A 26072-nucleotide genomic window follows, 5' to 3' on the forward strand; every position below is an offset into this window, starting at 1 on the left:
TGCGCCTTGCCTACTTAAGTCTATCTAAATTCTTTTAAATAGTGATTGCATATGATTCCTCCACCACTTTTGGCTGCATATTCCAAATATCAAGCACTCTGTAAAAAAAAACATAGCCCTTGATTCCCTTTTAAAACCCCATCCTTTTGCTTTAAGCTTAAAATCTCATTATTGACACTCTCTACAAGGGGATAAGATTCTGACAACCTACAATTTATTTCTATATTTAGAAATATAGCCCGGAACAGGCCCTTCTGACCCAAGAAGCCACACAGACCAGCAAACCACCTATTTAATCCTAGCAATCACAGGACAATTCACAATGACCAATTAACCTACTAACCGGTTCATCTTGGACTGTGGGAACCAACTGGAGCACCTGGAGGAAACCCAAGCATTCACAGGAAGGACATACAAACTTCTTCCAAAGGACACTGGAATTGAACTCTGAACTCCAACACCCCAAGCTGTAATAGATTCACACCAACTGTTACGCTACTGTGGCGCACCATCTACCCTACCCTACCACTGTCTTCTTCTATCTACCCTACTACTGCCTCTCACTGTTACATACTGAATTTTACATCAGCCTCCTCCTCCTCTTCTCCGGTGGCCTATCCAATCTCCACTTAAGATTCAAACCCTCCAATACAGGCACCATTCCCTGTGCATCTTTTCTGTTCTCTCTCTCCATCTTCCAGGTTGCAGTGACCAGAACTGTGCACAATACCCCAAATGAGGCCTGATCAATGATTTGTACAACTGTAATATTATGTCCCCCATTCCTGTATTTTGGCTGATGAAGTCAAGCATTCTTCACCACCCTGCCCACCTCTGTTGTGCCTTTCAGGGAACCACAACCTTGGTGAACAAGTACTCGCTGTTCATTAACACACCCCAGAGCAATGCCATTCATCATGTACATCTGGGCTTGGTTTGATTTACCAAAATATCCAACCTCACATTGACCATGTTATAAATTCCATCTGCCACTCTCTTGCCCACATTCCCAGTTGATCTAAATCCTGTTGTAATCTTAGACAACCTTCTCCACCGTTTTTAGCATCAACTGCAAAGTTATTCTAATCATGTCACATACGTTCTCTTCCAAGTTATTTATACTGTATGACAAATAATGAAAGACCCAGTACCCATCTAAGGCACACTACTAGTTTCCACCTCCAATCTGAAAAGCAACCCTCTACTACCACCCTCTTCTTGCTATCATCAAGCCAATTATCTATCCTATTTCCAAACTCACTCTGGATCCCATATATTTTAACCTTTTGGGCCATGTGGGACTTTGTAAAAGGTCTTTCTGAAGTTCATATTGACAATGTTCAATGCACTGACCTTGTCACTCCTCTTGGTGAGTTTCTTAAAAAAAATCTCCAATTTGTGAGACATGACCTTCCATGAACAAAGCTTAATTAATCCTAGTCTTAACAAATGCAAATAAAAAAATGAATTCCATCTCTCAGCATCCCTTCCAGTAACTTTTTCACTACTGACGCAACCTACAAAGCCAAGTAAAATTTCCCTGGACATCTTAAACTCCAAGTCTTGCTGGGTTTTACTGGACTTGAGTTACTAAATCCTCTTGACAGTTGCCTGTATTCTTTAAGATGCAGAAGAAAATGATCTTTCATCAGACGGAGACAAAGTGAAGCAAGTTACAAATTTCAAGCAAATGTGGAAGCAGAGAAAATGGGTAGTGGTGGTGGGTGGCTTAACAGGGTAGTAAACATTTGTGATAATGTGTAAGACAGGAGATGTTGAATGACAAGAAGGGATAGTGGAACAAAAATAGGCATAAAGAGTAGGACAAAGTGCTCCTGGTTATACTGAGATTATTCCTGGCTACTCTGAAATTGTTCCACTTTTAATTTACACTGGTAAGGAAGGAAATGGGTTTAGCATGAATAAAGGCATAAAGGAATATTGATCCAAGAAAGATGAGAAAAATAAATAACTGAATTACCTGCTGAAAGTCTTGAAATTATCATTAAACCTAAAAATATGTAATAATGCAAGATATGTTAGTGGGTATGGGGGGGTCAGGAAGGGGTAGAACCTCTGGTGGGGGAACATGTTGCATCCTTTTTAAGGCGGTTAGTTCACCTTTGGTCTCCACCTGTGGCTCCTCGTAGCTGTTTGCATGCGACAGCAGCCACACCCCGGGCAATGGCTTCGACAAGCCGGCTAAACCAGGTGAGGGTAGTCAACGGGTCTCAAACCCCCGGTGAGACAGGGAGTTGTCTATCCCAGCATATGAAGACAGACTCCAGCGGATTGAAAGGACGAGACTAATGGAAGGTCCAACAGACAAGAAGGCGGTCTCTGCAAGTGTCGTGGAACGTGTAGAGCACAAGACACAGAAGACGTCCTGGTCATCCACTGCACCTAGTCCCATCTCCAGCCGTCTCGACTCTTGTCTTGCCACTGGATCCAGATGGGAATTGGGAAGAGAGAGTGAGGCTGACGCTGCGCAACTCTCCCTCACTTAAATCCAAATCAAGCGCTAGTCTCGACACCAACAAGCCGGCTGGTGGCGTAGTGGCATCAGTGCTGGACTTCGGGGTGAGAGGTCCCGGGTTTGTATCCGGCCAGCTCCCCTGCACGCTCTCCATCCGTGCTGGGTTGAGTGTCGAGTTAGCAACTCAACATCGTAAAAAAAAGTACTAATGGTGTCAAGGTCTTCATCGATGACGATGGACAAACCTCATGTAATAATGCATTTGATCAATTATATGGTTCCTCAAGTTAAAGAAAGAACAGCTTTTTACCTGCTCAAGCCCATTTCACTATTCAACAACAAAGATGATATTTAAATTTGTATAATCCCATTGTAATTTAATCCTAGATACCACTTTGGTAAATCTACACAGCACTCCCTCCAAATTTTACTTCTTTCTTAGGGCAGGATGCCCAGAAATACTGACAATCTAATCACCACTTTATATAGTTGTGGCATAGCTTCTACACACTTGTGCTCCAGTCAAGCATTCCTTTTGTGCTTTTTGATTATTTTCAGTAACTAACTGTTCATGATCTACGGAAATGGGGAAAAAAGCCAACACCTATAGAGCATCTAGAATCTACAATCCATTCAGATCTCCCAGTCCACTGCTTCAACTCCACAAATGACATTTTAATGCTAAACACGCATGGTTCCTCCCTTCCCCAGAAGTTTTCTGGACTTCATACAGAGAATATTCTGTCTTGTCCTATTTTAGCTTCAAGGTGAAATGCCCTCACTAAAATCTATCACTACATTGCTCCTTCATTCTACCTACTAATCTTTGTACATTAATTATACATTGCTGTTTCTCAGAAATACCTCTGCTCTGGGCTTGGGTAGCACAAAAATGACCATTGAAGAATAATTGGAGCAGCTGTCATACAAAAGATGTACACTCCACATTGATATACTATTCACATGCACAACTAGGAGGCAGGAGGAAACTGAAAAACTACAAACTGGCTGTGCTATCTTGAATTTCACCTACAAGTTAATGCAAGCACTCTCACATCTACATTAAGTCCAGATCTAACAAACTCGGGGTGGCAGACCAATGTGGAAATGAGGGCATATGGACTGTCAGATGAGTCCCCTTCCTGATGAGACACTAAACTGCAGCCCATCAACTCTTTTGGTAAGGCATTAAAGATCATACAGCACCATTTCAAACAATAGGAAGTAACCACCACATATCAGTCATACAGCTATACAGTATGCAAGCAGGCCCTCCAGTCCAACTCATCCATGCCGACCAAGTTGCCTGTCCTGGTCCCACTTGTATGCATTTGCCGTTTATCCCTCTAAACCTTTCCTATTCATGTACCTGTCCAAATACCCCTTAATCAACATCACCTAAAGGATAAATGGGGTCATTTAACACTGCTGTTTGATAGAAATCGCTGTACAGAGGCCTCCATCAGTCATGGTTGACCACAGATGTTGCATCCTGACAGTCTAATATGCAAGCCTGGGCAGTACAATATGGAGAGCAAGCTGTTGCCCATGTAGCAAGTTCCCCCTCTCCACACATCTGACGAACCCAAAGCAATGCCAGAGACCGAAAGTGTGGCACCAGCAGCATCACAGGGGTTGGCAGTCAACACTGAACTCAACATAGGACTGCATTAGGGACTCCTCCAGGTTTTTCCCCTTGGGGCTGACTTCCGAAGCCTTCCCCGTGAGTGGATATAGCTGCAAGGCAGTGTAAATTTGAGATCACAGTTTTCCTTCTCTTAGATGAGCTGCCAACAATGGCTGACGAGCTCACTGTGGGAATTTTGGAAAAATTGCCAAACATTAATCTGATTTCATAAGTGTTTACTTGTCTTGAAAATTCTTTAGAATTTCCAGTGACTGTAAATGCTGCTACAAATGCTGCAAATCTTTTTCTTCCCATTTATGGCTGTAGTGACAAAAGACAAAAGCAACTTAACTGACTCCATAGGGCACGTTTATTGCACAAGGAAGTACATCCCGCCAACGGTGCAATGAAGCATGTCACCAGACCAGGACACAGCCAACACTTTTAGGTGAATGGTGCTAATTTAGACCTTAGTTTCTCCATTCTTGCTGGCAATAGGGTGGCCATCTCAACACAAAGCTCCAGCTCAGGTTCCATGGCTTTGGCAGCATCAGCGTGACAATTACAATAATCAACCACAAAGCGGTAACAGTCCACTGACTGCTGCATGTTCTCCAGCTGCAACTTTGGATCAGACGTGATCATTTTACTGTATAACCATCCAATACGAAACTTTGCCACCAATGCTGGCCGTAAAACATCAGATTCCAGTTGCTCTGGAAACTTCTTCTCCAAGTTCTTCAGGGAGTCCAGGAAGAGGCTGTAGTAGGAAATGGCTGACTGAGCCAAATGATTGATTTTCTTTATATTATGACTATCCAGCTCATCTAATCGGTTGGCAATGGAGACCTTTAGCTCCATCATTTCATAGTACGTATCCCCTATCTCAAACTGAAGTTGCCTGCAGACCAAGAGATAATACTGAGGGTTTAACTCTGTGTAGACGGCATTCAGCATATCTATACGCCGTTTATGCATCTTGCAACGCCTCTCCAAATCCTCTTCAAAGAATGCCAGGGCTTTGAATAATGCACTGTGATCCTGAACCACTTCAATATGGTCTGTTACATGATCGTCCAGCTGGAAGAACTCCTTGGCTTCGCGCACATAGCTCTGGCCAACCAGAAACACCTCACGGGCTTTCATGAAGTCCACAGGGTAAATGCAGCTCACCTTCTCCTCAACAGACTGGATCAGGTCAAATGTATCACTGGACCCAAACAGCACAGCACTTTTCCTCCCCTGCTCTTTCTCCTCCTCTTCTTTTTTTAATTTGGTCTTCAGCTCTTCCTGCCGATCCCAATCCAATTCACCAATGTCATTCTGTAAGAAAATATAGCTACAGCAAACAGAGTTTTCCCAACAGTTACTGCATTTGTCCACAACATTCATACTGTCAGATGTATGTAATGAGATGTGCTCCACCACACTCCACCAGGGAAATGCCCTGTCGTGTGAACACATCAGATGGCTGTAGCATAAGCTACAGAGAAAACATGTTTATGCCACAATATTTCAAAATGATGCAGGAATTTCCTGCTCTTGCCTGACAGGAGCAGGCACAGAGGGTATAGACTTGCATGTCAAGCACTGAACTCTAACAGAGAAGTGAATTTGGTAGGGGCACCAATCAGTCAAGTTGAAAATGTTAAATAAAGATCATATTGAATTAGCTGGTCCTATTTGAGGGCTTCCAGAATAAGGATAGCTACAAGTGTGGGCAATTGGGACTAGAAATTTTGTTGCCATTTGCCAGCAAGAAGCAACACCAGGAAAATGGAGAACTGGTTACAACAATGAATTCCCGCATGTGTTTTAACCTGAAAATGGCAGAGCAGAGCAATTTTCATAGGGGTTGGTGGGATTTCGGTTTCACTAACCCTAACTCTGCTCTTGGATAGGACTCCATCCCTCACAGAAAGTTGTGGAGGGATTTCTGATGCCACAAAGTTGAAATTCAATAATGATGACTCAGGGACCATTTTATAAAATACTCCTTGGAAAAGCAAGGAGAGATGAGCCAATAACAGGAATGACAAGGAACCTGGGGCAGTGGAAGGTGGGATCAGCTGGAACCCCTTCAAGAGCCAGTAAATACCCTGTTTGGGTATTCCTTTATTTTACTGACAATGAAATTAATTTTTCCTTTATCTCACCGTTCATCTAACAGATGATTCAAGTACGCACCTAAGGGACCACTCTAAAGGTTCAAGTATCAAAAAACCCAGGCCCACTTCAGATACCTCAAGCAGTTTGCGTGAATCTTGCAGTAGGTTGAGACAATATTTTATCCAACATCGTGCTATTTCTGCCTTCTTCTGTTGGAGCTGGTCCCGACGGTCCCTCTCTTCTTCGCCTGTGTTGGAGAAAAATGACTGGGTGGGTGCTTCCCATTAACTGCCCACACCCCGCCCAAAAAAAAAACAACAAACACAAATAAACCATATCATTACTCAAGTGTTCCCCACCACTGCCAGGTCAAAATTGATCCTCTCAGTCATCAACTGTCCTGGCCTATCAATTCACCTCCTACCCAATACTCTTCTGTCAGGAGAGAACTACAAAGACCTACTATCCTCCCATTAGACAAATTTCTTCACTCCTATATCTTAAAATGGCCTTCCCCTTAAGCTCCCTAGTTCAAAGTTATTTAGATCAGGGGTCCCCAACCTTTTTTGCAACGCGGACCGGTTTCTTATTGACAATATTCTTGCGGACCGGCCGACCGTGGGTGGGGTGGTGGGGGGGGGGGGGGGCTGAGTAGGGTTGCCGACGGACAAGAGTAGCAGTCGATTACGTTGTGTTTACCCCGAGAAAGACTACAATGACCATGAAGCCTTGCGCGGGCACCAGTGAGCATGCGTGACTTGCGTATGCATGTATGTGATTAGTGGCTAATACACTCAATTTCATTTCTAAAAGGGTTTATCTAACGAATTTAATATTAAACACACAGTGCATATTTTCTTCCCATGAATATAGTTATAAGTCAATTATCAGGGGAGGACAGGGGAGCTTGAAGTAAGTGTGGAACGAGCTTCCAGTCGAAGTGGTAGAGGCAGGTTCGATATTATCATTTAAAGAAAAAATGGATAGGTATATGGACAGGAAAGGAATGAAAGGTTATGGGCTGAGTGCAGGTCGGTGGGACTAGGTGAGAGTATCGTTCGGCACAGACTAGAAGGGCAGAGATGGCCTGTTACCGTGCTGTAATTTTTATATGGTTATATTAGTCACTTATAAGTCAATAGCATCATAACATTTTAAGTAACGTTTGGATATTAAACACACAGCACATATTTTCTCCGTATGAACATATAAAATCATTGCAACACACCAATATCGCTGAATTAGTGGGAGCCCTGAGCTTATTTTCCTGCAACAAAGACGGTCCCATCGAGGGGTGATGGGAGACAGCGATACTTGAACGGGGTTCCTTATGTCCAGTCTATTCCACAATTTAGTTTTCGTTGCATTCATTGCAGAAAACTCCGCTTCGCAGCGATATGATGTTGGAAATGGAAGCAACATTTTCAGTGCTTTTGTGGCTATCACAGGACATTTAGCCTTGACTTTGATCCGGAATGCCGGCAGAGATGTTATGTCAAACATACTTTTCAGCCCGCCGTCACTTGCAAGCTCGAGGAGTTGATCTTCTTCCCGCGCTGACATGCATGACACGTGAGTAATGACCTTGCGTGCGTAATGGCTCAACAGTGGGCGTGACAGGGAATGAGGAAAGGTGCAGCTGACTCCTATCGCCAAATCATGTTGTTTCCTTGCGGCCCGGTAGCACATGCTTTGTGGCTTGGTGGTTGGGGGCCGCTGATTTAGATACAGGAAAAAGCCAGTGTATCCTCACTGTAGGCTCATACAGAACTTTAAGGTGCATTGGAGATATGGTGACTTGGCTGATTAGATTCAGAACTGGCTTGTGTATAAAAGACAGGGTAGTGATCAATGGGATTTATTTTGGGTAGAGGTACATAACTAGTGATGCTCTCCAAGAAGTCTGCTGTTTGCGATTCATATGAATTACTTGGAGTGCGTGGATGGGTGTGTTAACAAGTCCACATATGATACAAAGATTAGTGATTTTGAGAATAGTGTAGATTTCCGAAGGATACAGCAGGACAATGATCAGTTGCAGGTATGGGTGAGGAAATGGCAAATGGCGTTTAATCTACTCAAATATTCAGGTAACGCATTCGTGAAAAATCTAAGGTAACAGGAATGTACATAGCTAATGGCAATGATACTGTTCAGAAGGATCTTAGGGATCCAAGTTCATGGCTACTTGAAAGTGGCTGCACAGGTTGATAGAGTGGGAAGGAAGGTCAAGACAAAGATATACAGGCTCTATATATTTTTTTAAAGCAGCATGGTGAGTACCTGGAGTATACTGCCAGGGATGGCTATGGAGGCAAATTCAAGAGCTGTGTTTAAGAGGCACATGAATATGCAGAGAATAAAGGGATAAGAACGTTGTTTGGTCAGAACGAATTAGTTTAGTTATTTAGTTCAGTACAACATTGTGTGAAGGGCCTGGCCTGTAATGTTCTGCTCCATATACCTGCAAACACTATTGAGACCATTGCAAGATAGTCACACTTACTTTCCTCTGCTGGAGATTCCGAGGACACTGCTCCTGCTTGGTTAAAGATCACATTGGAAGCAGCAAGGCACAGGCGACCTTCCATGTAACGCTGCTGCTCAAGAAAAAACAAACAATATGTTGGGTGAAACTCAAGTTCCATATTATTGATTGCTATTTCCACTGTGGCTCTTAATTAAAGTAACTGCCTTCTCCATTTAAAAACCATAGCCTGGCACATGGAGAATGCCCCGTCCTAAAGCCTGCTGCAACATAGTCCTCTGTGTGGTGCTGCATCATGATGTTGTATTGCTCTGCTTCCCCCTAGTGGACAAGCATAATTAATACCTGCATACCCACTTGCATCACTACCAGAGCACCCCTCTTTCAGTTGGAGCCTCAGCTGGCAGGATCATCAATTCCTAGCCAATTCCTGTCACCACTTCCTGATGGAGACACAAATGAGTAACTCGGAATCAAGGATAACATCCATTTTATTTCCACCATCCTATTGTATCCTTTCACTACAAGGGCTAAGATCAGGTAATTTAATACAGACCAAGGATTATACAAGGAGCCATCCTGCCTGCATGATTTCATATTAGGAATAAAACTTAACTAAAACTATAATTGCATTCAAAGGATTCTGCCAAGAAACTATATTCAAAACCTTATATACACCCCACATACTCATTTCCTTCTCTGCCACTTTAGTGTGGCTCCTGCATCCCATTTTGTTCATTCAATCCTCTAGCACTGCCTCTGACATCTCTTGTATCATCCCTCATCTCTTCCATCTATTTACTATACCTCTGTTCCAACCTGCCTGCCAGCTTGACACCTTAAGACCCTTATTGATTTCATCTCATTGTATCTCCAAGTTCATTCCTCCACACCTGCCCCTACTTTTGTCAGTATACTCCTTCAATTACCCCCATGCCCTCTGCCTCCTCCCTTACCCCTCCCAATCGTATCACATGCTTGCCTTCCCGGTCCTCCTTTCCCCACACCCCCATGCGATACCCATGTCAGTGCTACAGCTTTGCCTCACTACCCCCAGTACCCACTGACCTGACTCCACCGAAGTAACATGCTTGTTGCCAGAATCCTCCATCAGTTTACAGGACAATTTAACACAGGGAATGGAAAACCACAGGATGTTGCCACCATTTCCATCTACAAACATGAGCTTAGAAACCCTCCTATTCAAAGATCACAACTAATAAGACCTGTTGCTCGGATACAGAGCACAGGAAAGCTTACCTTGGTGATGTAGTATTGTGACAAGGTGGCAGCATTGATAGCCCACTCCACAGGGTTATAATGGTTGAATTGCAGTTGGCGTTGAAGGGTAGTGTGACAGTACCTGGCAGCCTTTTCATTCATATCCAAATGTTTATAGACTTGTGCCAGATAGTACAGGGTGTGAGTATAAACCTTCTCAAACCTGCACAATTCAAACATATTTGGCAACAATCAAAGTAGTGGCTGGACATTGACATTTGGAGTATGAATGCTCAGTTACACACAGACAGCATTATAATTACAGTAATTTACAGAAGAGTACTTCTGGCAAGGTCAGCATTTATGCACAGCACGGCTGTCCTTTGAATCGTACTCTTCGATGTAGTGTTAGTCCCACATCAACTCATGAAAGTACATTGCCGTAACCAGACTCGAACACACCAGAGGATCAATAATACTGAGTCAGGATGACGTCAATTGGTGAGAACTCAAATGGAAACACTCCGATATTTCTGCTGCCTTCACCCTGTTAGATGGTGGAGGCTGCAGATACAAGGGTGCTTGGCAAATTGCTGCAGCAGTTGTGCAGGGGGCAGCAGCAATGGTGCATTTGAAGTGAACTATTAGTTACAGGATTCCCAGCCCCTTTACCCTATCCTTCAAGCCACAGCATTCACGTGAGCGGTGTGCTGGAACTAGTGACTCCCAGATGTTGATGACATAGGATTCAGCAATAATACCAGTCTCTTGTTCAACTGCTCATTCCTACCACTCTGTATAGGCAATTACGTGGGGAATGAAGGAAAGGTACCAAGGAATAGTCAGCTACGCATGGAACCAAGACGGTTGGCTATGCGTGGAACACTTGATACAACATAAATGGTAGTTTTGTAGGAAATAGGTTGTTTCAGAGGAAGAAACCTTCAGAAAGAGGGCATGGGGCAGCACAGTTCTTATACTATCAGACTCTTAACTCAGAGGCCTGAAAAAAACTATAAATGCTGGAAAACTGAAAATGCTGGACACTCAGCAGATCAGGCAAGACCTGCAGAAAGAGGAACAATTAATTTTTCAGATCTTGTTCTTCCTCACTTTCCCAGCTCTGACAAAGGGCCCCAATCGGAATCATTAGTTGCTTCTCTTCCCACACAATGCCTGACCCACTGAGAGTTTCCAGCAATTCCTGTTTTAATTTAAGTCCAGGGACGATGACCATGAAACTTCCACATTCTAATAAAGAGCTGCCCTATGATGTTCTAGGAGGCAACCTGTCATCTGTTGTACTATATGAGACTCCTGGCACCCAGCAATAGGGCTGACATATCTGTCCCCTCCATAACTCAACTGTCCTACATCAACATTAAAATAAAGACAACAAATGGAGCACCTGTCATTGGATTAGGACTGGACATGGATCCCCAGATGGCATGTGAACCGAAACACTCAAGTGAAATTCTAAAATTCAATGTGGAAATGTACTTGTACTAACAAAACGGCATTTTTGTCTGTGATAAAATGGAACCTATATTGTACCAGAGTGCTTTGCTAATAGTGTTCATGCAACATTATGCTGCTGGAACCTGGGTCCTTGACAAACTGCAGACTCAAAGATGCATTCCTGGAGGAACGCCAAGTACACTGATTAAGCAGGACAGAATACATCCTTCTCTTGAAGTGAAGTGTGGGTAGCTGTGCTTATGTATAAAGGAGTGACTATGCTGTCTGTTTTTCAGAGGCATCACCGGCGCTTGTGCAGTGAAGGTCTCCCTTTGCTGCAAGTAAAATAAATTTGCTTATGATTGATCCACTGAGTTAATTGTTGTTTGTTATGGAATGTAGAGAAAAGGTGCTCGACAACATCTATCCCCAGAAAGCATGTGAACAGACACCCTTCAAGTGAAATTCTAAAATTCAATACCATTTTTACCTATGTAAGGTTCTCAAATGGACCACAACTTCTGGATGCTCCACTTCCCTCTCAGAACGTCCTGTGCTGCAAACAACTTTACAATGGTACCAAACAAACATACCATTTGTGGCTGGAAACAAATTTTTGCCTAAAATCCAAAAAATCAAATACCCTATGACTATTGCATTATATAACCACCATATAGTAGGAGGTACAAGAGACTTTAGATGCTAGAAACTGGAGCAACAAACAAAATGCTGGAGAAACTCAGCACGTGAGATAGCATCTATGGGGACAAATGAATAGTCAAGATTTCAGGGCGACGTCCTTCATATACAGTGGTACTAGAAAGTTCGTGAACCCTGTAGAATTTTGTCTATTTCCGTATAAATATGACCTAAAATGTGATCAGATCTTCAGAAAAGTCCTAAAACTACATAAGGAGTACACAATTAAATAAATAACACACAAAAAACATTATATTTGTTCATTTATTTATTGAGAAAAATGATTCAATATTACATGTATTTGTTGGAAAAAGTATGTGAACCTTTGCTTTCAGTAACTGGTGTGACCTCCCTTGTACAGCAATAACTTCAACCAAACATTTTCAGTAACTGTTGATCAGTCCTGCACATATCGGCTCGGGGGAATTTTAGGCCATTCCTCGTTACAAAACTGCTTCAATGCTGGGATGCTCATGGCTTCCTTACATGAACTGCTTGCTTCAGGTCCTTCCGTAACACTTCTATAGGACTAAGGTCAGGAATTTGACCTGGCCATTCCAAAACACAAATTATCTTCTTTTTAAATCATTCTGTTGTTGATTTAATTCTTGTCTTTCAGATCATTGTCTTGTTGCATTATCTAATTTCTATTAAAGCTTCAGGAGACATGCCTCTACCCAGACATTCTCCTGTAAAATGCCTTGATAAAATTTTGAATTCATCGTTCCCACTACGATTGCAAGCTATCCAGGCCCTGAGGCAGCAAAGCAGCCCCAAACCATGATGCCCCTACCACCACGCTCCACGGTTGGGATGAGATTCTGGTGTTTGTGTGCAGTGCCCCGTTTCCTCCAAACATAGCAATGTGCATTTCTGCCAAGAAGTTCAACCTCTGTCTCATCTGTTCACAGAACATTGTCCCACAGGCATTGTAGAACATCCAGATAGCATTTGCAAACTTGAGATGTGTAGCAATGTCTTTTTTTTTGGAGAGCAGTGGTTTCCTCTGTGGTGCCCTTCCATGAACACCATTCCTGTTCAGTGCTTTTCTTATAGTGGACACATGAACAGAGACCTTAGCAAGCTCTAGAGATTTCTGCAGGTCCTTTGCTGTTACCCTTGGGTTCTTTTTCACCTTCTTCAGCATTGCACATTGTGCTCTTGGTGTGATCTTTGCAGGATGCCCACTGCTAGGAAAAGTAGCAGCAATGCTGAGTTTACTACATTTTGGTCATCTTGGTCAATGTCTCCCATCCACTACATAATGTACTGGGTGGGCACAGGAGTACATTCAGTCAGAGACTCATTCCACCGAGATGCAGCACAGAGCATCATAGGAAGTCATTCCTGCCTGTGGCCATCAAACTTTACAACTCCTCCCTTGGAGGGTCAGACACCCTGAGCCAAAAGGCTGGTCCTGGACTTATTTCATAATTTACTGGCATAATTTACATATTACTATTTAACTATTTATAATTCTATTACTATTTATTATTTATGGTGCAACTGTAACAAAAACCAATTTCCCCCGGGATCAATAAAGTATGACTATGACTATTTGTAGACAATTTTTCTTACTGTGGACTGATGAACACTTGGGTCTTTAGAACTGCTTTTGTAACCTTTTCCAGCTTCATGTATCCCTACAATTCTTCTAAGGTCCTCTGAAAGTTGTTTTGATTGAGGTACAGCGCACATAAACAGATCTTTCTTGAGAAGAGCAGGTTCTGTCAGTGACGTGACTTTGCATGTCTTTTTTATATGACAGGGCGCCTGTACAACCCACACCTCCAATCTCATCTCATTGACTGGAACACCTGACTTCAAATAGCTTTTGTAGAAGGCATTACCCCAGAGGTTTACATACTTTTTTCCAACAAATACATCTAATATTGGATAATTGTTCTCAATAAATAAATGAACAAGCATAATGTTTTTTCTATTGTTTATTTGATTGGGTTCTCTTTATCTAGTTTTAGGACTTATGTGAATATCTGATCATACTTAGGTCACATTTATGCAGAAATAGAGAAAAGTCTACAGGGTTCACAAACTTTCTAGCATCACTGTACATACACGTTAACTTTCAAAAAATTCAACTGCGAGCTTAAAATTACAAGTTAAACTCATAAGTTCAGTCTAGAGCAGGCAGTGTTTCTGTATAATCGCTGCAGCGAAATTTCAACCAAAAGAACTTTTCAAACTGCCTAACAGCCTGCAACTATTAAGAAGGAGATCTGCTACATAAGGGCATCGATCATACTGGTGCCTAATTATAACAGGGTAAGCTACCTCAACGACTATTACCAGAAAACCCTCACATCTATTGTAATGAAATGCTTTGGCTGGTGATGGCTAGAATTAATCCCCGTCTCAGCAAGTACCTGGAGCTGTTGCAATTTGTCTACCCCCCCCCCCCCCCCCACAACAGGTAACAATGGACAGAAGTCACTAGTTCTCCACTCCACTTTGGAGCACCCAGATGACAGCAAAACATACATCAGGATGCTGCTGATCAATTGCAGCTCAGCATTCAACACCATTACCACTTCAGTATTAATCACCAAACTTCTAAACCTGGGTCTCAGTACCTCCTTCTGTCTTCCTTCATAGGAGATCACAATCAATGGTTTGATGGTAACATCTCCTCTCCACTATGGATCAATACACGCTCAGTCGGATGCATGCTTCACCCACTGCTCTACCTTCATGACTATATGACAAAGCACAGCTGAAACAGCATGTATAAATTCACAGATATCACCACTGTTGTTGGCAGAATCTTAGATGGCAACAAAGAGGTGTACAGGAGTGAGACAGATTGGCTAGTGAAGTGGTGTTGCAACAACTTCATACTCAACATCAGAGCAAGAGCAAGGAATTGAAAGTGGGCTTCAGAAAGAAGAACACATTAATCCATAATCACTACCTCATTATCTCTTTACCTTTGCAGTATTTATTTTGTAAATTTATGGCAATTTCATAGTATTAATAGAATTATAAGTTATGGTAATTTAATGTCATTACACTGCACTGCTGCCGCATTAACAACAGATTTCATGTCATAAAAGATAGGGGTAATAAACCTGATTCTGAATGCTATCATAAACACCAGAGATTGTGCAGATGTGGAAATCCAGAGTAACACACACAAAATGCTGGAGGAACCCAGCAAGTCAGGCAATACCTATGGAGCAGAGTAAAGAAGAGCTGAGACCCTTCATCAGGACTGGAAAGGAAAAGGAAAGAAACCAGAATAAGGTGGTGGTGGGGGAAGGTGTACAAGCTAGAAGGTGATAGGTAAAACTGGGTAAGGGGGATGAAGTGAGAAGCTCGGAGATGATTGGTGGAAAAGGTAAGGGGTTGAAGAAGGAGGAATCTGACAGGAAAGGAGAGTGGACCGTGGGAGAAAGGGAAAGAGGAGAGGCACCAGAGGGAGATGATAGGCAGGTGAGGAGAAAAGAAGGGGTAAGAGAAGAGCCAAAATGGGGAATGGAAAAAGAAGGCGTGAAGATAAAGAAATCAATGTTCATACCATCAGGTTGGAGGCTACCTAGATGGAATATGAGGTGTTCCTCTTTCAACCTGCGCGTGGCCTCATCGTGGCAGTAGACTAAGATACCAAAGTGGGAATAAGCAGTAGAATTAAAATGATTGGCCATCAGGAAAATCCTGCTTGCTGCGGATGGAGCGAAAATGCTTGACAAAGCAATCCCCCAATCTAAGTTGTGTCTCACCAACATAGGGGGGGCGTATTTGGGCATGGGATACAGTAGGTGACCCCAACAGACTGCCAAGTGAAGTGTCGCCTCACCTGGAAGGACTGGAGGGAGATCAGTGGGGAGGGACAAATATACAAGGGAATCATGGAGACAGCAATCCCTGCAGAAAATGGAGAGTAGGGGAGAGGTAAAGTATTTGGTGGTAGTTGCAGAGAAGGATGCAAAATTTTGAAAGTTATGTAAGTTCAGAAAAACCATACCTTTTCTGTCTCTCCTGCTCACTCAGCCTGTCCTCTTCTCCCAGGAAATGCTCATGTGTGTCCCACGGTGGAGTACCAATCTAAAGAAAAATTAACACATGAGCTCTGAATTTTATTTAATTACGTTATTCATCAACTATTGTCCAGTATCCCTTCTTTTATCCAGATTCTGTTCCTCTGCCAAAAGCATAAGCATGGTGTCACGGCAACAGGCAATGCCCATAAACCAATATCCATGTTTTCAGATGATGGCCTAAGCAATGTTGGCTCTCCACAGGAACACAAATTTCCCAGCCTGTTTCTCTTCTCCAGTGTTCCAATGTAATCACACCATTGGCCAATACACAACTGAAATTTAATATTGCATCCCCTTCAGAGAAAAACAAACCAGAAACTGGTTTATCCATGTTACCACCATTGTTTAAACCCCATCAATCCAATACACAGCAAATGGTTATTCTCCTCAATATCTATCAGATACACAACAGTCATGGTTAACAGAATGTCCAATATTCACACCAATGACAACTTAATCCACTGTCTAATTTACACATACACACCCTTACTTATTAATCGTTAACCTTCAGTCCAGAATTCACACATAAGTGGCTATCCTTACAAAAATTAATGTACTTGTGCCTGTTGTTAGCTATTCTCAGTGGCAAAGATAATTGTTGATTACCTCTTCATTGACATACAATACAAAAACACAGAAGAATAAATAGTAAAGAGCCAAAGAAACAACAAACCAATGGTGTTGAGGACCACACACAAAATTGCTGGCACAATTTGGGCTGAGACCCTTTTTCAGGACTGAGAAGGAAGAGGAAGATGTCAGGACAATAAGATAGGGGCAGGGGAAGGAGGCTAGCTGGAAGGTGATAGCTGAAGCCAGGTTGGCAGAAAAGGTCAAGGGCAGGAGGAGGAAGAAGTGATATTGGGAAACATCAGGGTAGAGTGGAGGAACATGTGAGCGAATAGGTCACAAGGAAATGGGATTAATGGAATTGTTGAGAGTTGGCATAGACTGCATCCGCCAAACTTGCAGATGATGTAAAGATAGGGGAGGGGCAGGTAGCATTGAGGAAGCAGGAAATCTGCAGACAGACTTGGACGGGTTGGGAAAATGGGCAAATGGAATACAGTGCAGGGAAATGCATAGTCATTGACTTTGGTAGAAGGAATAAAGGCAAAGACTACTTTCTAAGTGGGAGAGAATTTTTATTTTTAGCCAGAGAGCAGTGAATCTGTGGAATTCATTGCTACAGACAGCAGTAGAATGAGGTTTAGAAAGAAAATCAGACATGATTAAGCCGCAGAGCAGACTCGATTGGCTAAATGGCCTAATTCTTCTTCCATGTCTTACAGCCAAATCATATCAACTAACACAGAATCCCAAGTACAAAAGAGTTGTCATAGGCCAGATGGTCCAGGTGAAACAAAGGTTCTAAAGAAGTAAAAAGATCCAATATGTGGGGGTGAGGGAGGTTGCTAGCCAAAGAAATGGAGATTGAGGAACAGGTGAAGGAAGAGCACAATGTCACATTAAAATTAAAATCAAGGCACCTGCTGAGGAATAGTAGTTATTGGGCGAGGCCAGACAGATGAAAGGATTTAGGGTCAGAGAACCACAAAGCTCTGTAAGTTTGTTCATGTTGACTTTACCTCCTTGATGTACTGGTTGTAAAGTGCTTCAGCATCTTCTAGATAGGTCTTGGCTTTTTCCATTTCTTCCAGTCCAGCCCATAAGATGCCCAACTGGTTCTGGAATAAAGAGCAAGAACTGCTTTAACTCCTGAAAAGTTATCAGTAACTTAAACCTTTAATGCCATGGGAAACAGTGTATATCTTACTGGCCCTAGGCTGGTGATATAAGCTTCCCAAAAGTACTCCTTTATTTCAAACTGATCATCATCCGTAATACCCCCACCTTGAAAGAGATAATACCCTCGACCTGACTATCACAACTCCATATCCTATTCACAAAGTACTTACAAGATTTAGTCATTTCCCACGTCTGTCCTAACTTCTCCATTACAGTCACAGTGGTGCTAAAATGTTTGTGAACCATGTAGAATAGTCTCCATTTCTGCATAAAAATGACCTAAAATGGGATCAGATATTCACATATGTTCTAAAACTAGATAAAGAGAATCCAATTAAATAAATAATAGTAAACAAATTATACTTGTTCATTTATTTATTGAGAAAAATCATCCAATATTACATGTATTTGTTGCAAAAAAGTATGTGAACCTCTGGGGTAATGCATTCTACAAAAGCTATTTGAAGTCGGGTGTTCCAATCACTGAGATGAGATGAGATTGGAGGTGGGTTGTACAGCTGCCCTGTCATATAAAGATCACACAAAGTCATGTTACTGACAGAGCCTGCTCTTCTCAAGAAAGATCTGTTTATGTGCACCATTCCTCAATCAAAACAACTTTTCAGAGGACCTTAGGAGAAAAATTGTAGAGATACATGAAGCTGGAAAAGGCTATAAAAGCATTTCTAAGTAAGTTCATCAGTCCACAGTAAGAGAAACTGTCTACAAATGGAGAAAACTCGGTACTGTTGCAACTCCCCCGAGGGGTGGGCATCCTGCAAAGATCACATCAAGAGCACAACGTGTAATGCTAAAGGAGGTAAAATGGTGTTCATGGAAAGACACCATGGAGTAAACCACTGCTCTCCAAAAAAACTTTGTTGCACATCTCATGTTTGCAAAAGACCATCTAGATGTTCTACAACACTTCTGGGACAATGTTCTGTGGACGGATGAAACAAAAGTTGAACTTCTTGGCAGAAATGCACATTGTTACATTTGGAAGAAAAAGGGCCACACATCAACACCAAAACCTCATCCCAACTGTGAAGCATAGTGGAAGGAGCATCATGGTTTGGGGCTGCTTTGCTGCCTTGGGGCCTGGGCAACTTGCAATCATTGAGGGAACAATGAATTCAAAATTGCCTCAAGACATTTGTACAGGAGAATGTCAGGGTAGCAGTCTGTCACCTGAAACCTAATAGAAATTCAATAATGCAACAAGACAATGATCCGGGAGACAAGAGTACATCAACAACAGAATGGTTTAAAAAGAAAAAAAATTCATGCTTTGGCCAAATCAAAGTCCTGACCTTAATCCTTTAGAGATGCGGTGGAAGGACCTGAAGCAAACAGTCCATGCTAGGAAGCCTAAGAGCATCCCACAGTTGAAGCAGTTTGGTAAGGAGAAATGGCCTAAAGTTCCTCCAAGCCGATGTGCAGGACTGATGAACCATTACTGGAAACGTTCGTTTGAAATTACTGCTGTACAAGGGGGTTATACCAGTTACTGACAGCAAAGATTCATACACTTTTTCCAAGAAAAACATGTAATATTGGATTATTTTTTTCAATAAATAAATGAACAAGCATTATGTTTTTTAAGTTATTTATTTAATTGGGTTCTCTTTATCTAGTTTTAGGACTTGCGTGAAGATCTGATCAAATTTTAGGCCATATTTATGCAGATATAGAGAAAATTCTACACAGCTCACAAACTTTCTAGCACTACTGTAAATTTTATCAGAATATTGAAAAGACGCAAAATAAATTATTCCTACTGCAACACACAGAGGCGCTGTAGGAACTCAGTGGGTCAGACAACATCTCAAAGGGAAATGAACAATGAGCATTTTGGGTCAAAACTCATCAGAACTATTCCTCCTTTTCCTTTTCAGCCAGATAGCAAATTTCAATATGGATGTTAGTGCAACACTTCTCTCAATTGGATAAAACTGCACTCTTGGATCCTTTCTCATCAATCCAGTTATACTAGAGACTTCACACCCATCGCCTCCTCACCCATTGTCTCTAGCATTGAGGGATCCATTCTGACACCCCGGCCCCCTCTACTCCCACTTCTTTTTCACTTGCTAACCCTCGCTGACAGATAAATAAGGCAAAAACAATGTTGGGCATTAGCATAGAGAGAAAGTATAAAGCAGTGAAGTCATGCTGAACTTTTTTACTGGTTTAATTTCAACCAGAGCGGAGTGTTCAGTTCTGGTGATCACATTATAGGAAGGATGTTGAAGATATAAAAGGGTCCACAAAATAATTAAGAATGGTTCCTGGGATGAGAATCTGCAGTTTCAAGGTCAGATCAATCACATGTCCCACTCCTCTAGCTCTTACTCTAATCGAATAACAAATTACAGATTTCTTTCCTGGCCCCACTCTTCCAACTATCATTAGACAGTTCCATATTTACGTATATTCCAACACCATCCAAAACTGACTTTGTTATCAACAACCTCCTCCCCTACATCAAACAGCTCTTAAAACTATCATTAATAGCATTCATTGTAATCACAGTAAACTACTGCTTATCATGTTGCACAGTAGAGTAGCGTTTAGCACAACGATTTACAGTACAGTTGACCCTGGTTCAATTCCGGGTGCTGCCTGTAAGGAGTTTATAAGTTCTCCCTGTGACCACGTGGGTTTCCTCCACGTGCTCTGGTTTCCTCCCACAATCCAAAGATGTACCGGTTGATAGGTTAATTGGTGATTATAAATTAGATTAGATTAGATTGAGGACACACAGTCCTCTTTTATTGTCATTTAGTAATGCATGCATTAAGAAATGATACAATGTTCCTCCAGAATGATATCACAGCAACACAAGACAAACCAAGACTGAAAAACTGACAATAACCACATAATTATAACATATAGTTACTACAGTGCAAAACAATACCGTAATTTGATAAAGAACAGACCATGGGCATGGTAAAAAAAAGGTCTCAAAGTCTCTCGAAAGTCCCAACATCTCATGCAGACAGTAGAAGGAAAAAAAACTCTCCCTGCCATGAGCTTCCAGCGCCGCAAACTTGCCGATGCAGCACCCTGGAAGCACCCGACCACAGCCGACTCTTGAGTCTGTCTGAAAACTTCGAGCCTCCGACCAGCCCTCCGACACCGAGCACCATCTCTGCCGAGTGCTTCGACCCCGGCCCCAGCAACAGGCAATAGGCAAAGCCAAGGATTTGGGGCATTCCCCTCCGGAGATTTTCAATCGCACAGTAGCAGCGGCAGTGAAGCGGGCATTTCAGAAGTTTCTCCAGATGTTCCTCTGTGCTCCTCACAGCTGTCTCCATCAAATCAGGATTGTGCACGGTACCTATTTCACAAATACGATATCATTTCGGAGCAGCCGCGCGTGCTGCGTCGCACCGCCATCTTCTCCTCCCCTCCTCCCGTGATTACGCTAGGATTAAATATGGAGATTGCTAGGCTGTATGGATCAAAGGGCCGGAAGGCCTATTCCACACGATAGATAGACAGATATTTCTGGAATTATCTATGCTATGTCACAAGATTAAAGATTGCCGAAAGATTAGTTTAACATGACTTGCCTCTTGTGGATCCATGTTGACACCACTCAAACCTTTTTGTTATCCAAGCCTCCAGATGATGATGTATTTTGCAAATTCAGTGGATTCAGGTTAACTGGGCCATCTGTTATTTAGGGCAGCCATTTATTTTGGGACAACTCTTAAAGAACAAAAACAAATCGAGAAAATTGCCGGGATTCTCTTTGTTTGTGTGGAACACTATGATGCTTAATTGGGGCAGGAATCTGTACCTGAACAGATTTTAACTAGCATCATTCCTGTGAGGAAGTTAGGCACTACATCGTGCTTAGAACGAACAGTTTTTAAACAGCGTCAGTTCCGTAAGTTTGTGTCCAAAAGCGATGAATTTTGTCACTGACAGTTGGCTAGAGAAAAAGCAGTAAGACAATTCAGAACTGTTTTGGTCTTTGCAGCTTCAAGCATTCAAGGTTGGAAACAGCTGGAAGTGAAAATGAAACAATTTCACTACTTCAAGTTAGGAAATATTAAGAACTTGAAGGAATCGACAATCATCTTGAATGTTACAATGAAAATGAAGATTTGGAGGATGCAATTGTCGATAGAATTGTATGAAGGCAGTCCATTATCTGCTCTAGGTGTCTGCACTGATTTTGTTCATTGCATATGCTAGATGAATTCCTCTGTCAATAACTATGAGGAACTAATACAGTTTTACAGTACTGTAGTACTATTGATAGTTTCTAATTTGTTCTATATTTCATTTAAATACACATTTTGTTATTCAGTTTGTCTTTTTTATATCTTTTCAAACTATTTCCATGAAACCCCAGCTAACTGGAGCAGTCACTTCAGGGGCTAAAATGTACTGGTCCCAATGTGTCCTAATTAGGATTATATCTGCAGCTTGCTACCGCTCAAACTGAGCCCCCTACAATTCACCTACTGACACAACCAATCGACAGATGACGCAATAGCCACTTCTCTACGTACCGTCCTTACACACCTGGAGAGGAGGGATGCTCATGTGAGGATGCTGTTCTTGGACTACAGTTCAACATTCAACACCATGGTTCCATCCAGGCTCAACAGGAAGCTCAGAGACCTCGACCTTGACCCTGCCTTGTGCAGCTGGATCCTGGACTTCCTGTCAGATTGCCGGCAGGTGGTATACCCATGACTGTGTCACCACTCACAGCTCTAATCTGCTAATTAAATTTGCTGACAACACTACATTGATTGACCTAATCTCAAAAAATAACGAGGTGGCCTACACAGTGGTGTCAGGAAAACAACCTCTCCCTCAATGTTGCAAAAACAAAGGAGCTAGTTGTGGATTACAGGAGGAATGGAGATGGACTAACCCTTATTGGCATCAATGGATCTGGGGTTGAGAGGGTAAACAGCTTTAAGTTCCTCAGCATCCACATCACCGAAGATCTCACGTGGTCTGTACACACCAGCTGTGTGATGAAAAAGGCACAACAGTGCCTCTTTCACCTCAGACGGTTGAGGAAGTTTGGTATGGGGCCCGCAAATCCTAAGAACTTCCACAGGGGCACAATTGAGAACATCCTGACTGGCTGCATCACTGCCTGGGATGTGAACAGCCCAGCGCATCTGTAGTTGTGAACTTCCCATAATTCAGGACATTTACAAAGACAGGTGTGAAAAAAGGGCCTGATGGATCATTGGGGACCTGAGTCACCCCAACCACAATCTATTCCAGCTGCTACCATCGGGGAAACAGTACCGCAGCATAAAAGCCAGGACCAACAGGCCCCAGGACAGCTTCTTCCACCAGGCCATCAGACTGATTAACTCATGCTGATTTGAGTGTATTTCTATGTTACATTGACTGTTCTATTTATTATAAATTACTATGATTGCACATTTAGACAGAGATGTAACGTAAAGATTTTTACTCCTCATATACGTTAAGGATGTAAGAAATAAAGTCAATTCAATTCCTAATCAGGCCATGCCTTTCCAAATGTACAGAAGTCCTATTCCCTCAGATATCCTTTCCAATATCTTCCGTAAATATGTGGGGCTCACTCGCCTATAATTACCTGGATTAGACCTAATTCCCTTCTTGAACAATGGCACAGCATTTGCTGCTATCTTCTGGGGCCTCACCTGTTGCTAGTGAGGACACAAAGAACCTTGTCAAAGCCCTAACAATCACTCACCGCTTGCTTCTTTCAATATCCTAGGATATACGCCATCAGAACCCAGCACTGTCTCCTCCTCAATCTCAAAATGTCCCATTTCATCAACATACCTCACTGCTTTCACTATCCTCCAATTTCTCCTGCTCAGTAAATACAGACTCAAAGTATTCATTTAGTACCTTAACTACTTGCTCTGACTTCAAACATAAATTCCCTTCTTTATCATTGAGTGGAACTACTCTTTACTTAGTTATCTATTTTCTTAATACAAGTATAAAATGTTTGGGAATTATCCTTGATCTTCCCAGCCAAGTATATTTCATGGTCCCTTTCGGCCTTCCTAATCACTTGTTTGAGCACTTTCCTGCTATCTTTATATTCCACAAAAACCCAGTCTGATTTTAGCTTCCTAAATCTTTCATATGCATCTTTCTGCTTTCTGAGTAGTTTAGGCCTTTCGGTCATTCAAGGTTCCCTTACTTACGTCCTGGTGCTTACTCCACGCCAATCCTTCACTCTGCTCATGTGTTCTCCAAACAACTCTCACACATCTGACAGCAGCTGTTCCCCATCAGTGTTCCTCTGACTCTGTTGTGACTTGGCCTCCCCCATTTAGTACCTTCCTGCAAGATCCAATTTTATCCTTACTCATAACTATCTTAAACCATAATGAATTGTGGTCTTTATTCCCAAAATGTTCCCCCACTATCAGGTCTGTCACCTGGCCTGGCTCCTTTCCCAAGACTAGGTACAGCATATTCTCCCCTCTAGTTGGGACTGTTCATCTACTGTTTCAAGAACCCCTCTTGGATGCACTCAAAACTCCTGTCCCATATAAACTTCTTGTATTAAAGAAGTTCCAGTCAATACTGGAGCAGTTGAAGACACCACTATAACGACCGTGTTGTTTCTGCACTTTTCCATGCCGCATCTTTCCATTCAAGTGAAGTAAATGATGTAAATAAAGTATGCATCTGTAATTAAACGTACGTCCTGCCAAAAGTTCTCCGCCCACAACGTCGACTGTACTTTTTCCATAGATGCCGCCCGGTCTGCTGATTTCCTTCAGCATTTTGTGTGCTTTAACAGCACTGAAGTGACTACCTTGAGAAGCATCCGAATCACCTAGACACAGAAGGCTAACGGGCCAAGTGCTAGAAGATAGATTACTGCAGATGGGTGGGCACTGGTTCTGAGAGTGTGGTGGCTGAACTGCCTGTTTGTTTCCCTGACGTACATACTCGTGCAGATCTTTGATTGTGCCCCCATAAACCAAGCACTCCTCTTTACTTCTGATCCTCACCTTCATTTGTCAATCAACTGCGGTGAATTAACCTACCAAGCGACATGCGTTTGGGATGAACGGGCGCAGCCTTAGAAACCCCATGCTCTGGAAACCCCATACAGGTGCGGATTAAACCCGGGTTGCTGGAGCGGTATCAGAATAATGCAATTGAATTAAGGGTGACAAGGAATGGGTGCGTTGGTGTCGAGAGGAGCTGTGTGAGAGGGGTAAAGGGGGAAAGACAAGATTTGCTGTGAGAAGCGGGGTCTGCGCCCTCGGCCGCAGTTTGGCGAGTGGACAGGGCTCTGCCACGCCTTTTGGCTGCATTTCGCGATCGCCAGACCCAACACTTTACCTCAGCCTGAATGAACACGGACACGGCCTCGGGGCTCAACTTGAAGGCCTCCAGGACACGCACGCATTTGGCTAGGTGCTCCTCCCCAGCCGACAGCTCCTCCGTCTCAGCATGGTTGAGGCCAAGCTGCAGTTCCAGCACCCCGAGCTTCTGCAGCCACTGCCCGTCCTGCAAGCGCCTCTCTTCGGCACGCTCATCCTCCGAGTCCCCGGCCTGTGCCCTGTGCCCCACCGCAGCCTTCAGTTCCTTCAGCAGTTCGCGGGCCGCGTACTTGGAGCGGTAAGGCTCGGATTCCGGGTCCTGCTTGGACTCCACCTCCGACAGGTTTAGTGCCCGCGAGTACTTCAGCCGCAGCTCCGGCCCGCCTTCTTGCGCCGCCATCTTCTCCACAATGGCGCGGCATTGCCCCTAGTGGTGGAGATGAATTACTGCGGGACCGACAGGGCGACCCCTACGGCAGAGAGGAGTCATTGCGTTATACCCCGTCATCGCCCCCGGCGGTGGGGAGGAGTCACTGCATTGCCCCTCACGGTAAGGAGCAGTCACGACGGCAGTCTGCGCCAGCGCCCCTGGCGGTGGGGAGTCACTACGGCAGTCTGCGCCAGCGCCCCTGGCGGTGGGGAGTCACTACGGGAATCTCCGCTTGCGCCCCTGGCAGCGGGAAGGAGTTAAAGTGGGGATCCTGGTGGGTAGTTCAGGGAACCCACATAGCGGAGGAGGCTCGGAGAAATGCGTACTTACACTTCCTCCATTGCATTCATGTGGTTTTTCTGACTATCGAATCTCGTCTGATGACGATACTCTTCACACCGGTGCTTCTGAGGTTTTCTATTTCCC

At 43.1% G+C, this 26072-nt stretch overlaps 1 protein-coding gene across 1 annotated transcript; it reads right to left on the reverse strand.

The window, feature by feature from the left end:
• Positions 1-4455: 4455 nt before the first annotated feature.
• Positions 4456-25638, reverse strand: kifbp (kinesin family binding protein). The gene is made up of 7 exons (XM_072239707.1): positions 25236-25638; positions 17726-17824; positions 16061-16140; positions 9961-10144; positions 8719-8812; positions 6347-6459; positions 4456-5426 (listed from the first exon to the last, which is right to left on the reverse strand). The coding sequence occupies exons 1-7, from the start codon at positions 25614-25616 to the stop codon at positions 4548-4550; spliced, it is 1830 nt and encodes a 609-aa protein (XP_072095808.1). The 5' UTR covers positions 25617-25638; the 3' UTR covers positions 4456-4547.
• Positions 25639-26072: the final 434 nt, after the last annotated feature.

This window comes from Mobula birostris, chromosome 21 (assembly GCF_030028105.1).
Source record: "Mobula birostris isolate sMobBir1 chromosome 21, sMobBir1.hap1, whole genome shotgun sequence".
Taxonomy (NCBI): domain Eukaryota; kingdom Metazoa; phylum Chordata; class Chondrichthyes; order Myliobatiformes; family Myliobatidae; genus Mobula; species Mobula birostris.